The sequence below is a fragment of the Artibeus jamaicensis genome, unplaced genomic scaffold (genome assembly GCF_021234435.1).
Source record: "Artibeus jamaicensis isolate MK-2021 breed Jamaican fruit bat unplaced genomic scaffold, CSHL_Jam_final scaffold_833, whole genome shotgun sequence".
NCBI lineage: Eukaryota > Metazoa > Chordata > Mammalia > Chiroptera > Phyllostomidae > Artibeus > Artibeus jamaicensis.
The window spans coordinates 13,479,235-13,502,150 of record NW_026522056.1 but is presented as its reverse complement, the minus strand read 5'-3'; the positions used below and the strand labels follow the sequence as shown (position 1 = coordinate 13,502,150).

The window sequence follows — 22,916 nt, the reverse complement described above, 5'->3', positions numbered from 1 at the left end:
CTCCCTTCCTCTCTAAAAATAAGTAAGTAAAATCTTATAAAAAAACTACTGCAAAACTTGATACTTTTTACATGAGCTTTGAGATAATTTTTCAGTAAAGCAATATTGATTGTAAAAGTAGTTTATAGTTTTTAATAAATTGTTTTTCAAAGTCTGTATGTGCTTTTTCACAAATTGCACATATATTTTCACTTACATACAAGAGAATTGCTTAACTGATTTTTGAGGCCGGTGAAGTGTATCTAAGAGCTATTTTTTGGATGATATTGTTTACTATAGTTGTAGTGGGCGAAAAAGAATATTTTAAGAAAGTTGTATTAGAATTACAATAGCTAATGATTTTGGAACAACTTTAAGACTTACTTCATTTTTTCTGATTACAAAGTAATAGCATAGTTGATTATAACTCCCTATGATAATAGGGACAAAGATGTTAAATCTAGTTTTTGGAATGTATGTTGTTATCCTACTTTTGGATTTCTGAAAGATTACACATTCATATTTTTCCTGGTACATGTTGTGCCTCTTGTTCTGGCTGCTAATCCAGTCCGAAAGTCTTTGCTGGCCTGAAAATAGAACATGACTAGGTTGCTCAAGGAATTGATTAATAATAGATGTTTCATTTTATGCATTTTTCTTATTTATAGTGTGGCATGATTAACTTAGCAAAACTGGAGAGAGGTTATTCAGGTCATTTAGAGCTTTCCTTTTAGATCTGAGAAGCTATAAACCAATGATTTAATCAGAGACAACAACAAAAAACCCACCTCATTGCTTTATATGGTTAGATTTTCATTGAATGAAACAGTTTATAATTTGTGAATTATAGATTAATAAAAAACAAGGCATAGATAGCAAGCCCTGGCTGGTGTGTCTCAGTTCATTGGGTGTCATCCTGCAAGGCGAAAGGTTGCTGGTTTGATTCTGGGTCAGGGCACATGCCTGGGTTGCAGGTTCGATCCCTGGTTCCAGTGCTTGCAAGAAGCAACTGATAGATGTTTCTCTCTCACATTGATGTTTCTTTCCCTCTCTTTCTACCTCCCTTCCCCTCTCTCTAAAAATAAAATAAACAGGGCCTTTAAAATAATAAGGCATAACAATATTCCCATTTATACCAGCATGATTATAAATAATATAACAAATGTTAATAAAGGGAAGCCCTGGCTGGTGTAGCTCAGTGGATTGAGTGCGGGCTGTAAACCAAGGGGTCACCAGCTCGATTCCCAATCAGGGCACATGCCTGGGTTGCAGGTTAGGTCCCTGGTACAGGTCCTTGGTGCAGGGCACACAGGAGGCAACCACACATTGAGGATCCTCTCCCTCTCATTCTCCTTCTCTTCACCTCTCTCTAAAAATGAATAAATAAAATCTTTAAAAATTAAAAAATAATAACAAAGGGAGAGGTAGATAGTAATAAGTAGTCTTAATTTAATAAGACAAGGTAGACTACATTTTGAAATCTAATGGATATACATATATTTATTTATTTATTTAAAGTATATTTTATTGATTATGCTATTACAGTTTTCCCAATTTATTTTTCCCCTTTGCCCTCCTCCGCCCGGTAGCCCCTTTCCCTCTGGCAGTAACCCCCTGACCCTTAGTTCATGTCCATGGGTTTTGCATATAAGTTCTGTGGCTTCTCCATTTCCTATACTATTCTTAACATCCCCCTGTGTATTTTGTGCCTAGCAGTCATGCTTCTTAGTCCATGTACCTTTTCCTGCCTTCTCCCCTTTCCTCCTCCCAGCTGATAACTTCCACATGATCTCCATTTCTGTGATTCTGTTCCTGTTCTAGTTGTTGGTTTATTTTGTTTTGTTTTGCTTTGCTTTTTTAGATTAAGTTGTTGATAGTTGTAAGTTTGTTGTCATTTTACTGTTCATAGTTTTGATCTTCTTCTTTTTCTTATATAAGTCCCTTTAACATTTCATATAATAAGGGCTTGGTGATGATGAGCTCCTTTAGCTTTAGCTTGTCTGGGAAGCACTTTATCTGCCCTTTCACTCTAAATGATAGCTTTGCTGGATAGAGGAATCTTTGTTCTAAGCCCTTGCTTTTAGTCACTTTGAATACTTCTTGCCAGTACCTTCTTGCCTGCAAAGTTTCTTTCCAGAAATCAGCTGATAGTCTTATGGGAACTCCTTTGTAGGTAACTCTCCTTTTCTCTTGTTTTTAACATTCTATCTTTAGCCCTGGCTGGTGTAGTTCAGTGTATTGAGTGTGGCCTGTAAACCAAAGGGTTTGCCAGTTCGATTCCCAGTCAGGCCACACGTTTGAGTTGCAGGCCAGGTCCCCCCACCCCCAGTAGGAGGCATGCAAGAGGCAACCACAATTGATGTTTCTCTCCCTTTTCCCTCTCTAAGAATAATAAATAAATAAATAAATAAATAAATATCTTAAAAAAATAAGATTCTATCTTGAACCTTTGGCATTTTAATTATGATGAATCTTGGTGTGGCCTTCTTTGGGTACAACTTGTTTGGGACTGTCTGTGTGTCCTGGACTTGCATGTCTGTTTCCTTCACCAAATTAGGGAAGTTTTCTCATTAGTTTTTCAAATAAGTTTTCGGTTTCTTGCTCTTCCTCTTTGTCTTCTGACACTGTGTGATTCCAATGTTGGCATGTTTGAAGATGTCCCAGAGTCTTCTTATTCTCTCCTCGTTTTTTCAAATTCTTGTTTCTTCATTCTGTACTGGTGGACTCTTTATTTCTTCTGTTTCAAATCCTTGATTTAAACTTCACCTTCCTTCTCTTTGTTGTTGGTTCCCTGTGGGTTTTTCTTTGTTACACTTAGCACAGCCTTCATTATTTCCCTTATGCATTTGCCATACTGAATGGGTTCTCTGAGCATCCTTATCACCAGTGTTTTGCATCTGACAGGTTTGCTATCCTGTTTTGCTTAGTTCTTTTTCCAGAGTTTTGATCTGTTCTTTCATTTAGGTCATATTTCATTGTCTCCTTAATTTGGCAGCCTCCCCGTGTTTGTTTGCTTCTGTGTGTTAGGCAGAGCTGCTTTGACTCCCTGTGTTGGCACAGCTGTTATGTTGTAAGGGGTGGAACCTTATATTTTGCCAGGGTGGGGAAACCTGCTTCACTGCTTTGTGGTGCTGTCTGTGGGGCAGGGGTCGGAGAGGGGACAGTGCTGCTTGCTCTGCTCTCACCCTGTTTCCAGTCCCTTCCCACACTCCCTTCTAGCTGCCGCCCTGGTGCTGAATCCCAGAGTGGGTAGGTTTGGGTGTGTTCTAGGACTGTGTGGGTCCTTTAAATGGACTCCACTGAGAGACAGGCAGTTTCTTCTGCTGCCCCAACCCCCACTGGTTTTTACAGCCCGAAGTCGTGCGGCTTTGTTTTCCCGGTGCTGGAACTCTGGGCTGGGTGGTCTGGCCTGGGGCTGGGATTGCTTGCTCCCCAGGTGTCCCTCCACGTTTCATTGCCACACGTGAATGTGGATGGCCTGTTCCACCCACTGCCGCTCCTGCCACTTGCCACCGCCACACTGTGTCCTCTCTTCCCTGGCTCCCCGTCTCCGGCCCTCCTGCCTGTCTGGGTGAATATTTCTTTAAATTCTTGGTTGTCAGACTTCCATACAGTCGGATTTTCTGGCAGCTCTGGCTGGTTTTTTGTTTTGAGCTTAGTCGTGATCCTTCTTATCTTTGTGTGAGGAGGCGAAGTGATCTACCTATGCCTCCATCTTGGCCAGTAGTTAATGGATTTAGTATATTATTTAAATGATTCCTGACTTTAAAACAAGTAAATGTATTCAGAGGCCAAGAAACACATAAGCAGGAACGTTTTCTTCTTAAAAATGAATAATTTGAAAATTGCATTTTTAACACTTTCTTCTGTCATTGCCTTCCAGTGTATTTATCTATTTTTAAAAAGACAGTAGAATTTTTAGGAATTAATGTGCTCTCTCCTTTGTGAAAAAACTGATGTACTTCATTCAGGTTCCAATAGTTGCTCTCACTGCTACTGCAAGTTCCTCCGTCCGGGAAGACATTGTACATTGCTTAAACTTGAAGAATCCTCTGATTACCTGTACTAGTTTTGATAGACCAAACTTGTATTTAGAAGTTGGACGAAAAACAGGATACATTCTTCAGGATCTGAAGCAATTTCTTGTCCAAAAAACAAGGTGAGGATTTCATGGTTGATAAATTTTGGTAACTTTCCTTTTGTTTTAAAACATGTTTATTTATTTATTTTTACTATTTCTTTCTAATGTGTATTTAACATCAAATTCTACTTAGCTTTGGTTAAAGTCAAGTGTGGTGTTATATAATCAAGGCGGGGATTGAGGAAAGTCCATTTTCAGGACACGTATTCCTTTAATATTTTTATACTCCATACTGTTGCTTGAACAGGACATACACTCTTAATAACTGACAAGTAAACCACAGAATCAAATGAATCTCATATCTGAATTCTATCTAGTTCACTAATTGTACGAAAAACTTGAGTATCAGAATTTTTCAAAGTCGTCTTAATAGTAAACACTCTTGATTCTTTGTCGGGTGCCTAGTACTGTCACGGGGGCTTTATGTGAGTGATCTAGAGTCACCCTTACAACTGCGCTTACACCACATGCGGCTTTCATTTTATAGCTGAAAAAACTGTCACTAGTAACTGTTTCCTGTTTATTTTGTTAGGACTGCTAAGAAGCTTTTCAGTTTTATTCCCTTATCTGTGCTCAGTGAAAAGCTTATAAATTTTGTGTTATGGAATGTGTTTTTAGGTCAGAAAAGTGGAAATAATCTTTGTTCTACCAATACAAACACAACATAAATCTAGCCAAATAGAGTTTAAGAACATCATCAGTGTTTTCTTTTTCAAAAAGGGATTAAAAGAAAAGAAGATCCTCTCCGGGTTGAGGAAACCCCATAATAACTCTTGGGGGCCTTTAGGATTAAATGTGGGATTTGCTACTAGATGACTGTACTTTATTCAGAATAGAACAAGAATGTAATGAGCACACTGTGAGTGGTCTGGTTGCCTGAGTGATGTCTGTGAAGTGATTACTCTTGTACTTCACCTCCCTTCCTCTCTGAACAGAAATCCTCCTCTTGAAGAAGGCTCTTTTCATCAGATCATTATGTACTTCACTAACCTTGGATCCTTTTCAGTCCACTTTACCCCCAATCTCTGTAACACTCTCCCCTAACCACGGTCTCCTTTTTGAAAGTGTTTACTTTTTTTGTGACATCGTGACATCCTATCTTTGTCATAGCATTGTCCCCGTTGGCAGCTCGTATGTTTTCTTCTCATGGTCTTTTATGTTAATGCTGCTAATTGAAGTCTTGATTATTTTTTACCCCAGGTTATTATAATCTCTCCTAACAGACCTTCCTCCTCCTCGGTGTTCCCTGTTGCATTTTACATGCGATTTTCAGATTTGTCACCCCAAAGCCATCCCCATATCTTGGGGTCCTTTTTGGTAGCTCCCCCTTTCCTGTGCCCTGAGGAAGAGACTCCTTAGCCTAACATTCAAGACCATCCAAGATTTTGATATTTGATGGGACTGTGGTTGTTCTGAAAGCGAATCAGGAAAGATTTTTCAGTCCTCCAAGAAGGGTCATGGTAGCAGGGAACCATAGAGAGTCAGAGCTTTCCAGATCTTAGGCAAATAGAAAGAAATTTTTCTCCTAATGAGCAATGAGATGAAGGGAATGAAGACGTCAGAGCATTGCTTTTCATTTCCATTTTTTCCCTTCATTTAATTCTGCTATTTTTAAAATCAGTGTTCACATTTTCCCCCATGGAGGTAGCATGTTTCTTAAACTCTGACCTTACTTGTTTTCCCTCTTCCTGGTGGACTTAGATGGATGAGCCCCTCACCGGTCTCATGTGGTGAGATGAAGACAGACCTTTTCCCCTTGGAAAGTTGTTGTGATGGAATAACAGTCTTCACTAAACTCCTTGGCAAAGTAGTTAATCTTTTTATAATAGAATGGTTTACTCTTGATTTTGCTGCTATATAAGTTCAAATTTTAATGTATTTTCTACTTGTTAAAAAATATAAAAAGTGATCCATAGTCTTGGTATTAATGTGAACAATATATGTACATATAAATAGAAAAATACTTCACTCTTCCAGTCCCATTCCTTGGTTATAATTACTGTGGGTATTTTGTCATTCATCTTTATAAATGGTTCTGTGTCTGTACTGGGCTGATAATGCACCTAGTTTTCATTGTATTAAGTTTATACAGAAGTAGCTTCATAGAGGGTCCATTTTTTACTGCAGTTTTTTCCTTTTATTTAAAGTATCTTTGCTATCCTTTTATATGCTTTTTTAAAAAAAATTGGGGTATTAGTGTATAGGGCATTACAATATCCACATTTTGGTGAACAATTTTTTTTAAACATGTTTTTTTTTAAGTAAAATTTTTGCACATTAAAAAATAATTTGTATTTTCTCTTGCTCCATGAAATTACCTACTGTGAATTTTTGATATGGAAACCCATTTGGCCACTATTAAAAATTTCTTTGAGTAGATTATTCAGTGAAACTCATTTCAGTTACTAATTTTTCCCCTAGATTTATGTTTTTAAGACTTTGCCATAGTCCTTCTTAAAGATTTTGTATAACTTTAATTTTTTAATGTTTGCTTAGTATTTTATAATTGAATGTATATAATGATGAAGGTTTAGATTATTTTTCACTATTATAGTTGTGCTGTGAATATTTTTGCATATGTATCTTTTAGCCAGTGTTGAAGTATATTTTAAAATACATTATGAAACTTGAAATTGTATCAAAGGGCAAATGTATTAGACATTAGATAACTTTTCTTAAATCTAAAATAGTACATTTTAATATTCATTAAATCAGTATAAATGAATGTATTTATGGAAGTGAATATATTAAGAAATTAAATAAGGCATATGGAAACCATCATTTACACTTCCAATAAATAAGCACAGGTTTCTGAAACAGACTTTCTAGTAGATGTTTTCTATAACAATCGTAGTCTGAAGATTACTACTTTGAACTATAAAAGTGATCTTTTAATGTTACAAGAAAGTTTTTGCTTTATCTGTAAACATATAGACAGTCAATTTTGTGATCATAAAAGAGAATAAGAATAATATAAATTTTATTTATTCTCCTGTGTAAATATTTACTTACCTTACGTAAATGAAGACTAATCGTTAAACCAGTGCTTTATATTTCTAAAAGTATGGAAATTGCACTTCTAATCATTTCTAAGTTTTTATCACAGCTTCTGCTTAAATAAACTTATCTCTGGTTTTAAATTTAAACAAAAAGTAAGTCAGAAGTGTTTGGGGTTTAGCATAGTTCATTTCCACATTAGATTTGCCATCATGTCTTAGATTTTTACATAAATATATCATTGTATTCTGTATGCTTTCTCCTTCAAGTCTTTTACTGAAAGAAAATTTTGAATGTAAACTTTAATTAAAATGGAATTAATTAAAAATTTTAAAGGGAAAATAAAATAAAATAAAGCAAGTATATGTATATGTTTGTTCTTATGTTCTTTTTTCTCTAGTACTACCTGGGAATTTGAAGGACCAACTATCATCTATTGTCCTTCCAGAAAAATGACAGAACAAGTTACAGCTGAACTTAGGAAACTGAACTTAGCCTGTGGAACATACCATGCAGGCATGAACCTTAGCTCAAGGAAAGAGGTTCATCACAGCTTCATGAGAGATGAAATTCAGGTGAAGATTGATCATCCCCATAGTGGAAACATATTTCTCTATTTATTTACCAAACTTTTATTGAATACCTTCTTTGTATCGAGCATAAAACAGTTCTTCTGATAAAAGGAATCATAGTATAATGTGGGAGTTAGCTACATGAAGAAACTATTACAGACTAGTATAAATAGCAGCCTGTACATAATGCTTAGGTGCATAGAGAAGGGAATGTTAGCTCTTCCTGCGGGTTTGGGTAAAGGGGTGGTCCACCCAGGAAAAAGCAGTTTGAGTAGAGTCTGAGCAGCTGTGTAGAAGTTTCTCAAGTGTGAAAGGCCAGCAGGTGAAGAGGGTCCAGGAATTGGTTACAGAATTCCAGGAAGAAGGATTAGCGTGTGCAGAGCACGGTGATGTGAGTGTAGGAAGTGGTAAGTAGTTCGCAGTGGTTGGAGAGAGGGAGTGTGGAGGAAGAATGGCTTGCCGTGAAGGCATGAAGGCAGGGAGGGACTGTTAGAGACTCGGAGGAAGGTGGAGTGGACCGGCTGGCCAGCTTTTAAAGGGCCTTAACACTTACAAAAAGGCAGGCTGGAATTGGTGTGATGTGCCTCTAGCTTGTCCGGACTACTTTAGTCTTATAATTTTTAATGTAAAATTTTTCATCTAACAAAGGAGATAGGTTAAAGTAGAGTAATTTTTTTAAAGTTGATGTGAGGGAGAACGATGGTATCTCTAAGACAGCGGGTATCTTATATGATCCCCCAGAGCTCCACAGAGTGGAGTTTGAAAGCCATTGTGACAGACTGTTCCCTGTTTTTGAGCAAGATAATAGTTTTATGGAAACAGGAGACTGGTGGCACTAAGCAAGTTTGATTTGAAGGAGAAAAACTGAAGAAAGCAAGGGTGTGGATGAAGTTACTGTGAAGTGCTCCAGCTGAGATTCCTGTCGTGATTGCAGTTATGTACTAACTGCGGTTTGTGGTGACTGGAAGCCTGGTTCCATGGGGTTCACGTGGAACATTGGGGAAGATTCGAATTCCAGTCACATTAGTAGGCTTAAATCCACAGCTTCACACTGTGAATATCATAGCCACACGCTGTCAGCGTAAGCCTGTGAACCGGTCCTCCTGTCCAGCTGAGGTGAACTTCTGCTTTTTCTCTGCATCAGGTCATCCATTTCCTCTCTCTGCAGCCCTCCCTGTCACATGTAGTTGTTAACCACCCCAGACAGTGTTTTTGAGCCAGCGTAGCTCGGGCTGGTTTGCACGCATTGTCTGGAGAACCCCCAGTGCACTGTCACCCTGTAGCCCACGGGCCCCTGAAAGCACCCTTCTCTTTCTGCCTCTGCAGACCCACAAACCGCTGTCACCACAGCTGCCTAGAATAGAGACTTTACCCATGTTTTTAAATGCCTATATTTTTATTTCCTTATCTCAGGAGCTTGAAAATGACCAGATAAAGTGTATTAGCTGCTGCTTACTGAATCTTAACTATCCGTGTTTGAACCATTAACCGACCAATGATTTCATCAATTATGCTTCGTTACTAATTACTCATTTAGGTAGAAATATCTCCTGAGGACACGAGAGAGTACAGACTTTATCTATAGTATGTTGTGTTGGGAGACTCGTCGGGTACATCTGGGCTTCCTGCCAGTACACAGCTTCATGAAACATTACTTCGAAATAATGGCTTTGAAAACTTCGCAGTGATCACTAATTGCACCTAATATCTCGAAGGGTACATGTACGTTTGTGCTGTTACATGCTTCCTTTTTATGGCAGGATGCCACAAATTTTTATCCACATTATGAAGATTAATAGATGACTATTGATTGTGTCACCCTAGGCTGACATCAGGGTTTCACCTGTGTCTGACAGCTGGCCAGCGCCCTCCGTCTTTGCTGTTACAGATGATTCTAAAGCTTCATGCAAGAATTCTCAGAAACCTCAAGATGATGAAAATACATTTCCTCACACACATAGAATGCTCTTGGTATTGATTACTTGCCATTGCGCATTTATCGTGTGCCCACTGAATGCGTATGTGCACAGAATTCTAGATATTCACACTCCTGTCTTTTTACAGTTGGTTCATACTTTACTGTGAGCCTGAAAGTACAGCTCATCTTCCTAGCACACCTTCTGGTTCTTAATGTCTTAGGTAGAATGATTCTTACTTAGAATGTTAGCAGTTTCCATTTTATACTTTCGGAAACAAATTTTTCTTTCTGATTATTCATAACCAATCTAATCACTTCTGGATGTGGATTTGCATTTTTAGTCTATGGTCATTCATTTTTACTTTTAATCTTTTTAGTTTTATGTCCTTTTGTATTTTATTTGCCTTTTCAAGATGGCTTGAATTCCTTCCCTTTCTGGAATGAGGTTATGAATTAATTATTTGACAAAATATCTTTATTTACACCTGAGGAAATAGGTTGGTTTCATCTAAGAATAGTATTATATTATGACAATTAAATCTTAAAAGTTCTCTACACACACACAAATGAATGGTAACTATGTGCAATGATGAACGTGTTAAGTAACCTTTTTGTGATAATCATTTCACAGTATGTATATATATGAAATCATTACATTACACATCTTAAACTTACACAATGTTATATGTCAGTTATATCTCGATAAAACTAGGAAAATTGCATAAGAAATAACATTTAAAAAAGAAAATTAGATTTATGTTGCTTATTCACTCTTAAATATAGCAGAATTGCTTCATCATATTCACTCAGAGCTTTTTTTTAATCTATTTCCAGTCCTGTATTTACTTTCCTTTCATTGTTATTGTACTTCCTTTGATTTTTTCAGCATTTTCTTTTTCTGTCTTCCTTCCTTTTTTGGCTTCTGTTGGTCCATATTAACACATTTTTTAAAGGCACTTTAGTTTTTATTAGTTATGCGTATACATGAAGAACTGAATAGTTTTCCAGTGAAAAGCATTAGCCTCTCATTTCTTTTCCACTTTCATTTCCTGTTCCAACTCTTTCAGTGTATGCTTTTGGTGTTTACTGCTGTATCTTGCAATCATTTGCTTATACTGCTACTACTTATTTTTTTAAATCTATTTATTAGTTTTAGGCCTTATCTATTGATTTCCCATGAAAGATGAGTTTTCTTTCATATCCCTTAACCTATTTATATATTTTGAACCCCTTTCCTCCCCAATATTAAAATTAAAATTTGATTAGGTAATATATATATTCACATTTTATACATAATATTTCTCTGTAAATGTTTTTATTGCTAAGCCATGTAGTATGTTATAGTACTTTTCTTGCACAGCTTCTCGTATTTTTACTGTTAATGCTTAAAGTTTTTTTGTTTAGTTTTTTTGTGTTCTTTTCATTAATTCTTCCCTGAAACTTCTCCAATTATGTAAATATTCATCTCAGTATACTGATATATATTAGCTGTTCTACCACTTCTCTCCTTTTAAAGATGCAGAGATGTATTTGTTTTATTTTGTCATCTTTAATGAGACGCTTCCTTTCATCGTAGAACAGTGCTAGAAAAATACTAAGGAACTATGCAACCAGGTGAGGACTCTTGAAGCTTCATGATAACACAGAAGTCTCATTTAATGTAATAGTTCTTTTACGAGTCTCTTTTGTGTCTTGTACTTATAGGAAAGGAACCACTTTATTTGCTAATTTTCATAGAAAACAGAAGCCCTGTTTTATGGTCATTAATCCTTAATCTGTAAATTGGGCAGATAATCTTTTACTCTGTGATTGGTTGAAATTATATTGAATTCAGTTTCATGGGGAGGAATTAAGTTAATGAACTACTCATTCTTATTAAAAGGTAAAAATGTAAGATTTTAGTTCTGCCTAATGTTTGTCAGACTGTGCCATTGTTTATCTGCAGTGCGTTGTAGCCACCATTGCTTTTGGAATGGGCATTAACAAAGCCGACGTTCGCAAGATCATTCATTACGGTGCTCCCAAGGAAATGGAATCGTATTACCAGGAGATCGGTAGAGCTGGCCGGGATGGACTTCCCAGTTCTTGTCACGTCCTCTGGGCTCCAGCAGACATGAACCTAAATAGGTACAAGCATGTATTTCAAGCTTGCAGACTTTTTTTCTTCTTTTCATATATGCTTTGAGAGCATTTGAGGCAGCATCCAGAATTCCAAGTAATGTATTTTAAGTGCATTTAAAGCAAAACAGAACAGAGGACATCTGAGAACACTTGTGGTGAGTGCTTCTACCCAGAGAAGACGACCTGCCTCAACCACCCCTTATTTAGTGAGAAGAATGAACTAAGTCAGGACTATACTGGAAATGTAACATAGGTCCCATAGTCACAGAACCATACAACTATGGATATTAGGGTTTATTTTACTATTCTCTTCTAGTGCTTGACAATTTCAATAATTAGAAGTTTTTTTTAAAAAAAGACCATGCAAATATATATAAAATTACAATTTTGTTAAGTGCTCTGAAGGAAAGTTGCATTGAGTTGTGAGTACATAATACAGTGTGTGTTTACCACGGCGAGGAGGTCAAGTATGTCCTCCCTCAGGAAGTGATGGGATAAACTGAGATCTGAAAGAAGAATTGGGGATTAATTAGGTGAAAAAGTGTTTGCTATAAATTTTAAACTCTTCCTTCTAAGAGCAGTCCATAGCTTTTGCTTCTTAACATAGGGTTAATAAAACCATCCTCTTAAACACAACACTTACTATTTTCCACTTGATGCTGGTGTCCATGTAAAGTTTTTAATAACTAATTTAAAATATTTGGTGTAGAATACAGCTCTGCATGCTGCTACTAAGTTTGGGATTGTAGGAAACCTGAGTGGATTCTTATCAGTTCTCATTTTATTTGGGCTTTGTGCTGAAGGCGCTGAAGACTTTGCCTGAGTTTTGATATAGTGGCTTTGCTGATTCATCCACAGAGATAGTTCCTGTGTTTCTGGGTCTCAAAAGATGCTTTAAGTGGATTTCTCATTAAGATTTATAGGAAGCAACAGTGATTAGTAATAAAAGAGTGGTGCCAGAAAACCCATACTTGAGTGTTTAGTATAGACAGGTTATTCTTGGTATCCCCCCTAAGGGAAATAGAAACTAAGGTTAACCAGGATGAAAAAGACTTCAGTAAGGTTTGAGGATGTATCTGTGTTATACTGATGACAGACCTCTTCCATTAGAAAAATAAAAAGTTTCAGAATAAATGGAGTTGCTGGTTCTCACCTGAAAAGGTCACTGTGACTCACCAAATGTTTTGAGTCTGTACTACGCCGGAGTCCTGTGAGAGAGTCAACTTGTTCAGTCATCTCTGTAAATGTGTAATTTTATATTTCTTTTTTCTTTTTTTAAAATTAATTTTATATTTCTCATTGCAGAAGCCAAACCATCGGCAAAGTCTCAATGTCTGCATTTGCTATTGTTTTAATCAGACTCAGTAGTTATTGTCATTTTTAAGGAAATAATTTGTAAATTAATTTCAATTTAATAAGCCTTCCACTGGCTCCAACTGATTCCTATTTATGATATTTTTAGAAATTTTCTTCTTTTTCAGCTTGTTTTTATTCTGTAAAATTTTGTAGTTTAATTATTGTAATAGTCTCAAAAGAAAAATAAATATTTATTCGATCTGATGGTAGAGACTTATAATTTTTTCTCAGATATGTTACTGACACCGAGAAGATTAGCTAAATGTAGATCATCTGAACCAATATAAGAGAGGACCTGAAGAAATATGTAAGAGATTTTGTTCTTGGAGTGTAGGCATATATTTTCTTTGTTCTTCTGAGAAGGAGGTGAGCTCAATGAACAAACTACAGCTAAAAAAGAACTAATTTTCAGCCCGTTATCTAGGAAGGAGGAGATCGGATGCTAACCTGGGACCAGAGTCAACAGTTGGAAGAGGCTTTTAGGAAATTACAGGCACACCTCGTTTTATTGCACTTCGCTTTATTGCGCTTCACAGATGTTGTGTTTTTTACAAAATTGAAAGCAAGACCCTCCACCAGCAAAAAGATTATGACTTACTTTATTGCAATACTCACTTTATAGTGGTGGTCTGGAAATGAACTTGCGATATCTCCAAGGTATGCCTGTATATAGAAGTGGTGTCAGATGATGAGAATGTTTTTGAGTAAGAGATCATTTGTGTGTTCATACTCTCCAGAAGTCACTGAACTGGATTCCCTGGTGGTGTCATCCTTGAGAATTGTGCAGAGGTATTTTTATCAGGCAGAAGTTTGGATAGTCAGAGTACACGTAGGTGAGGTTTGTTTTGATGATGATCAGTAGTATCACCTAGATCTTGTAGGTAAATCATTGTTTTCTTTTGAAATACCTGAAATATATTCAGCTCAGACTTCTGTTTATTCTTGGAAAGATATGTAAGGCTGTTTGGGAGATTGTCATCATATGATGGATTCACAAAATTTCTTCACAGTAACTAGTATAAGCAGGAGGAGTTACAGCAGCATGAACTTTACAACAAACACACAGTCTTTAGAGTTACTTAACCATTTTAAATAACTGTAATAATACAGGGAAAACATCAGTTGTAGTTGTCTGAGGAAGGAACTTAATTCTGATACCTTACATCCCATAACATCCTGTAATACAAGAGATAGTTTCGGAGGGCTGAGATATGCTTGGAAGAGCTAAGAGGAATCTAGGCTCATATTCACATCATGAGCCTTTTTCAGGATTCCTTACATAGATGCTTTTAGTTTTGCATATAAAATAAAGCAAAATAAAGAATAACCTTTAACTGGGAAAAGGTGAAAATTCATGTATAGCAGAAAGATTGCCCAAAAGCATGTAGCGTATAAGTCATAATGAATTGATTTGATGAATTGATTCAAAGTGAATAACTTTAGGGTTTATAAAATTTTTTCAAAGACAGCTAGAAAATTGATGCTTAGACACAGGTAGAATTCTTTCATCAAAACTCAGAAAAATACTTGCCTCTGTGAGGCGCATTGACTAGGAAGAGGCACATAATTTTCTGGAATGATAGAAATGTTCTGTATCTTGAGAGGGGTATGACGTTATAGGTTATGAAAAATAAACAGTAAGTAAATAAAAAATCGCTAATGTAATTTTACATATTCTTGGGATTTTTCAATTGACAGGCAGCGCCTTAATGAGCTACAAAAAGAAGCATTTCGATTATACAAATTAAAGATGGTGGCCAAGATGGAAAAATATCTTCGGTCCAGCAGATGTAGGCGGCAGTATGTATCTCTTTCTTTACATCGGTTGATCACGTAGACTTATGGGTGGTGGTCTTTTAAGAAGAAAGTTTTACAAAATAATTAGAAATATTTAGAAAGGATATTTCACTGGAATTGCATATGGACTGAATTTGTAAGGCAAATTTCTTTTTTGCCTCAGTAAACCAAAGCCAAATAATGAGGTCCCAAGTGAACCAATTAATGATGATTTCGCCTCATTATTTTCAGCAATGAATTTAACATATATGTTTTTGTTCTTTTATTTAATTTTAAATTTTCTCTTGGGTAGAATCATCTTGTCTCATTTTGAAGACAAACAACTACGAAAGGCCTCCGTGGGTATTATGGGAACTGAAAACTGCTGTGATAATTGCAAGTTCAGGTAAAGAGTTCTCCTTCTAGATGGACATTCTAAAAGTCTCTTTCTGTTCCTTTGCAAATGCTTCTTAATTGAATTTTTGGTGAATGATATGTATTACAGGTTTTTTAAACAAAATTCAAAATTTGTTTATTTAAATAGAAAACAAAGCAAACAATATTAGAGTATTTTGCCTTATAAAAAGACAAAATAATAAAGTGTAAGGCCTAAATCTAAACATACCAATAGTTACATTAAATGTAAATGATCTAAAATACCATTTAAAGTGGACATTATTAGGATTGGTTTAAAAATATGACCCTACTTTATGCTGTCCGTAAGAAATCTACCACAGCTATATGGGTAAGGTAAAAAATGAAGGGACAGCCCTGGCCAGTAGGTGGTTTGGTTGGTTGGAACGTCATCCCAGGCACCAAAAACACTGAGTTTGATTCCCTGTCAGCACGCACACCTAGGTTTCAGGTTTGATCCCCGGTACAGGTGCATACGGGAGGCAGCCAGTCAACCTTTCTCTCTCACTTTGATGTTTCTCTCTCACTTTGATGTTTCTCTCTCTCTTCCCCCTTCCTCTTTCTCTAAAATTGATAATATAAAATATCCTTGGGCGAGGATTAAAAATAAAAATAAAGTAAAAGGATAAAACTAATACCATGAAAACACGGATGGAAACAAGATGAGTTGTTATTTTAATATCAGACAATGGAGATTTTGGAGAAAGAATATAATCAGAGATAAATAAGGACATTACATGATGACCACCTGTATCGTTCAGGTTTCTCCAGAGAAACACACACACACACACACACACACACACACAGAGAAAATATTTAAGGAAGTTGCTCATGTAATTTTGGGGGTTGGCAAGCTGGCAGGCTGGAAAGTTGGGCAGGATTTCTGTGTTCACCGTCTTGAGTCACAATTCCTTGTTCTCCCGCAGACCTCAGTCTTTGCTCTTTTGGGCCTTCATGTGATTGCATGAGACCCCTCACATTATTAAGGGCAGTTTTCTTTATTCACAGCAGCTGATTGTAAATGTTAATCACCTCTACAAAATACCTTTATAGCAGCAACCACATTAGACTTGGACCAAGCAACTGAGTGCCAGAGTGTATCTAAGTTGACACATAAAGTTAGTGATTGTATCTAAGAACACATAATCCCAAGTGTGTATATATTTAACAAAAGAACTGAGAATTGAAAGTAGAAATAGAGAAGTCCACAATTACGGTTGGTGACTTCAACATCTTATCTCAGTAGTTAATAGAACTAGTAGACAAAATCAGTGAGGCGATAGGAGAGATGGACAGGACTATCAACAGACTGGGCCTAATTAACTTTTATCGACCACCCCTCCCAACAGCAGCAGAATACACATTCTTTTCAGGTGCAGATGTAATGTTCACAAATGTGGACCTTATTCTGGGTCAAAAAGAATTGTACTCATAGAATATGTTGTCTGGCTATAATGCAATGAAACTAGAAATCAGTAACAAAGTAACAGGGACGTCTTCAAACACTTGGAAATTAACACACTACTAATAATTCATGAGTCAAAGAGGAATTCTCAGGGTGAATCAGAAGGTATTTGAACTGAATGAAATGAAAATGTAAAATGCAAGACACCCTGCTGAAGAAATACTTATAGGGAAATTTGGAGCATTACATACTCTAGCAGAAGAAAAGTTTCCAGTCAGTAATTAAGTTTCCACTTTAGGAATTAAATAAAAGGAAAGTAAGCTAAAAGGAAGCAGAAGGAAGGAAATAAGAGAGTATAAGAGTATAAGTCAATGAAATAGAAAACTGAAAAGCAACAGAGAAAACCAATGATGCCCAAGGTTCATTGTTTGAACATGTCAATAAAAGTGATAGAAACTTCTATCAAAAAGGAGACACATTACCAATATCAGGAATAAAAGGAATTTCACTGCAGACCCAGTAGACATTAAAGTGTAATAAGGAAGCACTATGAATAACTCAGTGCATGTACATTTAATAATTTAGAGGAAATGGAGTAATTCCTCATAACCTCAAGCTAACGAAACTTAGCCACAGTGAAATACAATAGATAACCTGAATAGTTTCCAACTGTTAAGGAAACTGGGTCCGTGTTCAAAACCTGTGAAAGTAAATTCTCTAGCCCAAATGGTTTCAACAGCAAATTATACCAACATTTACAAGAAGAAATAATGCCATTTCTACAGTGTGATTCCATTTATATGGTACTCTCTCTAACATAAGACTATCCTGTAGGGGCCTGGTTCGTTTAGCTCACTGGATTGAGTGCTGACCTGTGAACCGAAAGGCTGCTGGTTCAATTCCCAGTCAGGGCACATGCCTGGGTTATGGGCCAAATACCCACTTGGGGGTGTGCGAGAGGCAACTGATTGATATTTCTCATGCACATCGATGTTTCTCTGCCTCTCTTTCTCCCTCCCTTCCTTTCTCTCTAATAAATAAAATCTTTTTTTTTTTTTTTAAAGACTACACTGTAGGGATGAAGAAAAGATCAGTGGTTGTCAGAGGTTCTAGGGAAGGCGAAGGTGTGATTACAAAGGAATTGTGTGAGGGAGGATTTTGCAGTGATGGACTTGTTGTGTGTCCTGATTGTGGTTGTGTTAGCTGTTGTGAGGGTAGCCGATGAATCCATGCAGGAGACTTCATGGATGTGTCTACACTTGTAAAACTTTACACACCCAGAGACCTACAGTCAATTTCACTGCCGTGTATGGATTGAAAAACAAAAACAAGAACAAATGGTGTACCTAGTTGAATGAGCTGCGTACCTAGCTGTGGTAGTTGTATTCCTGTTAGACAAACCAGGTGTCACAGGATGGAGATGTTCAGTAACAGATGGTTGCTTCACCGAGGGGATGGGCTTGGTCTTCGTACCTTAAAAAAAACCCCACAAAAACAACTGTACAAATGTATAAAGCGCAAATTGACAGACTGGCTGGAAGAAATCAACAAATATACTGTCAAAAGTAGAAGAGTGTGATATAAACTTTTAGTTGTTGGTAGGTTAGGCAATCAAAAAATTAATAAGCTATTGAAAATTCAGTCGACATACAAACACGTTTGATTTATCAGACACATCATGTATAGAACCTTGCACCAAGCAGTTAGAACAGTGTATCTCAAACGTCCTTCTTCACGCCTACCCAGTGAGTGATGGCACCTGTACAGCACCCGAGGCTAGTTCAGTCTCAGTTCTGCCCAGAACCCTGCGTCTCAGTGATTAACCTTCAATGTAAACCTGTATACATTGGCAGTGCACCGGCTGGGAAGCACTGAATTAGAAACTATTTCTTACATATACATGGACTATTTATTTTAAAAAATTGGCTGTGTGTTAGAGCAGGGGTTGGCAACCTCTGCATGTGGACCACACTTGCTGCCTGAGTTTGTGACTGAGGTTTTCTTGGGGCACAGCCGTTTATGTGTTTTCTGTGGCTGTTTTGAAGAGTTGAGCTGAGTAGCCCCGACATGGAGCTCGTACGGCTGACAAAGCCTAAACTGTTTACTCTTTGACCCTGTATTAAAAAGTTTTTTGACCCTTGTACTAGACTGTACCTGATCTCAAAAGTTTTCAGTGGTTGGAGTCAGACACACCACATTTTCTTCAGAGTGCAGTTGAGTTAGAAGCAGTTGGAGGATCAACACATTCTCATTCAATTTGAAATTGAAAATAACACTTTAAAATAACTCATCGATTAGAGAAAATATCAAACTGAAAATTAAAACATTTTTAAAACCTTGTGATAATTACAATAATATACACGAATACTTACAAGATACAGCATAGGTGGTACTTTGTGGGAATTTAAATACTTATGTTAGAAAAGGAAATTAATGAAATAAATATCCGGCTAAAGAAGTTAGGATAATAAACCTAAACATAGTCTTTTCCCCCCTAAACACATTGTATCTGGAATACTAAACATATTATTGCCATTTCAAAGATATTTATTATAAAGAAAGCAATTGAATTGGGTAGTTGAACAGTATCAGGTCATTGATTTTCTCTAAGGAGCCCTTTTGTTCTCAGCCTGCTTTAAAGGATTCGCATTTGTATTAATGACTATTTCAAATCTGCCTGAAGGATGGCTTAGGAATTTAACTTCTAAAAATGACTTAAATGAGACATTTATAATCTCTGTGTCATATTTTGCAATCATTAGAGTTAAACCAAAAATTTATTGCATAGGTGATTTGTTTTTAAGTTTAAAAAAATTTGGTTTTGGCACCAAACCTTTTCTTCTACCATAACCAAACACTGAGATCCAGTATTTATATGATTAGTAATCAAGCTGTAATTCTGTTCTCAGACTGCATGAACTTCTTTTTCCTCTGTCTGTGGTCTAGGTACCTCCTGTGAGACTTGGGTTCGAGGGCATTGGGGTTGAGAACTGCCAGTATAGCATACCTGTGATGCTGTGTTGTTGTCTGTATTTCATGTTTTACATACTTTACATACTCTTGGCTGTAATGAACCTTATTTGTAGCTTCTGAAGCAGTTGGCACGTTTGAGATTTTTTTACTTGGCTAATTATTACATCTTTTTGGTTCTAACGGTATGTGTTCGAGCTAAGCCTTCTAACACACTGTTTGTATTTAGATTGGATCATTGCTTAGTCATCGATGACTCAGATGATGTGTCTTGGGACTTTGGGCCACAAGCATTCCAGCTGTTATCTGCCATCAGCGTCTTAGGAGAAATGTTTGGAATTGGGGTTCCAATTTTATTTCTCCGAGGATCTGTAAGTATATCTGTGAATCACTGCCACAGTTCTTTGATTCCTGCTGCACTTTCCTTCAGAGGTCTGCTGCCTTAATAATTGTGGCTTTGGCTTTAGATGAGTTATTAGAAACTTGGAGAGTCATATGGAGTTCCAGTTAAAGACCGTGTTCGTTACTTTTGACAGAAGCTGCGTATATCACAGCTACTGCTGTTTTCATATTTCAAGCTCATGTTCGGCTCTGAACCTCAGCCTGGAAGCAGTTTTATTACATTGCAGTTGGATAATCCCTAGACTAGTTTTTCTTAGGATAATTAAGAAAAGTTAACTTTCATTGTGTCAAGGAACAAGTAGAACAAAATTATATCTTTTGGTGTCCTGGAAAGTAACAAATTCTTTGAATAAAACTTTAATCTTGGTGATTATTTGTAAAAACAATATTTGGCACTATATTTTTTCTTTCCTTCTATTTTGTTTATCAGAAGCATTTAGAATCCTAAGGAAGTTTTATTTTTATTTGTTTTACCAATAAACAGTCATTTTAGCTACTTTTTTGGAGCAATTAATGTGCCAGTTATTATGTTAACAAATGCAGGTAAATATAAATAGTATACAACCCTTAACAGTTAAGCTTTTTCTGTAGTCCTTTTATTTATATGATTCTATTCCTGATTTAGGAGTCTGTAAAGCAAAGCTAAATATTGTATATTGACATTGGTTAAATAAATCAAAAGTGGAATAGAATCCTTTGCAAATATGTATATTTATTAAAAATGCACTTAAAACTAGAGATTAATATTCTCACTTTGAATGTAGAATTTTAAAAATTAGGTAAGCATTTATTTGTTAAATACTTGAGCTTCATGTAAATATTTTTTGAGTTTTTATTTTGCTTAGAAAGAAACAGATTAAATTAGTTATAAATATTTTTAATGAAATATATTGAGATCATGTTAACTATTTGGGTACTGAATAAAAATTTTTTTTTAATCACAAGTTTGATTAGAAATTGAATAATAATGTTACCTAAGGAACTTGATTTTAGCTGGGATGAGTTCTATTTTTTCTTATAAAAAGAATTTAAATTGCAAGCGATAGATTAAATATAATTTAGATCTATGAAAATTTTCTGTCATCTTCAAAAACTGTGTATCCCAGTTGAATGTGTAATTTATAAAAAATTATCCTTGTTTTAATTTGGTGTAATCCAGTAGTATCCAGTGTCAACAAATAAGTGTTAGTGGGCTCCTAGACCAACTCGAACTGGTCACAAGAGGGATCAGATTTCACCTATTATTGGAAAACCAAGTCAGACCGCGGATACTGACAGTCTCTATTGGGAGTCCTCAAATTAAGAAGTTTATTCTTTGTGAAATTGTATACTACCCTTGCTAGATAAAAGTGTAAAACTTTTTAAAAATACCACTTAATGAACATTTGTGGACATTAACTACAGTGAAAATAAGGCGAGTTTTTTTCCCCCTTCTATTTCAGTAATCTTGGCATCTACTGGGATATTGTTATAAAATTTGTCATTGTACTTCCTTTGGGGATTAAGGAAATCGGCCATGTTAACTAATTTAGGCGAAATTAGTATCTTTGTAGATAATTTTGATCTATAAGGTGGTAAATATCTTAAACTAGGGATTCTTGGAGTTTATGTAAAGAGATAATGTTTGTATGTCTATATAACAGATATAATTTCAGCAGTGCATGATTCTCCTTTCTGACACAAGATTTTCTAAATTGTATAAATGATTGTGCAGCCCATCCAGGTATTTGTGAATGGAGTTTAAAATTTTGTTTTTGAAGCACAAATTTAGTTAGGAATTAAATAGTAGAAATGTTGCCCCAGGAACTTTGTTTAGCGTTCTAAACAGCTCACCACAGAACTATCTTTAAATATTTATGTGAAAAAGTGGTAAGATATGCAGGTATCTTAATTTTATAGATTAGAAATCGGAAACACAGCCACTAATTTGCATTACTGGGAGACGATATGCAACCTCTTTCCTGATGGAATTTACAACAGTGAGCAGGAACAGTCAGGAGGGCTTTCCTTCCAACTCTGGGAGCCACTCTGCCTGAACCTGCTGTGATCGGGATCCGCAAAGTGGCTGCTTCGTGATACTTAGGAGGCTAGTACTTACACACTGGACTCTTTGCTAACACTTTCTCAAAAAAAGCTAACCAACCCACCGTCACGCCCCTGCAAAAATAGCGGAGGAGCGGCCCTGCCTCACTTTCTGGTTAAAGATGCCCCGTAAATGCCTCTGATTAGTGGAACTTAAGTCATATTCAGGATGCTAGTGGAAAGGGAGTTTGAAAAATTGTGTTTGTAACTTCCCAGAGTCTGTGGTAGAAGTTAGACTGGATGAAAGTTAGAATGGCCCTTCAATTACAATCTGCCATATTCGCTGTGGATACATTAGAAAGGAGCAATTTTCCATAAAGCTGTATGTTCATACACTACTACATACATTTGAAAGTAGTATTTAAATGTGTGGGATGAATGAAAGAGGTAGTAAGAGGGCAAACTGGATAAAAAATAGAGTGTGAAGGTGGGCCGGGTCATCTCCATTAGAGGACAAGAGAATTGCATGTGGCAGACCAGCTTCCTCTGCATTCCCAGAACTTGATGGCTATGAAGAGTCTCCCACTGAAGTCCTCTCTTGACTGAGGATGAAATGTCTCACAAGTTGGTTCAGCAGCAGCTGTTTAGCATGCACCTGCTCCTCCTGGTATGTCTGAGTGAAGCAGCTGAATCAGAAATGATCGAGTAAACTCGCAGTGCAGCAGGAACAGCCACGCGGTGGAAACTGAATTGTTGACCTGCACTCACGGATTCCTCGCTGTTGGGTTGCACTGCCCTTGACATCCATGCTTCTAGTCTGGAGCTGTAGATTATGACTGCGGC

The 22,916-nt window shown here is 36.5% G+C and overlaps 1 protein-coding gene across 17 annotated transcripts in view; it reads left to right on the top strand.

Annotated features, from left to right (window-relative positions):
- WRN (WRN RecQ like helicase) overlaps positions 1-22,916 on the top strand; it is a 122,901-nt gene that overhangs the window by 69,400 nt on the left and 30,585 nt on the right. For all 17 annotated transcript variants that reach the window (XM_053659875.1, XM_053659867.1, XM_053659873.1 and 14 more), the window contains 6 exons: positions 3,951-4,138; positions 7,518-7,692; positions 11,553-11,734; positions 14,783-14,884; positions 15,174-15,266; positions 19,879-20,020. In XM_053659875.1, coding sequence (XP_053515850.1) covers positions 3,951-4,138; positions 7,518-7,692; positions 11,553-11,734; positions 14,783-14,884; positions 15,174-15,266; positions 19,879-20,020 — 882 coding nt within the window. The remainder of the gene's footprint in view (positions 1-3,950; positions 4,139-7,517; positions 7,693-11,552; positions 11,735-14,782; positions 14,885-15,173; positions 15,267-19,878; positions 20,021-22,916) is intronic.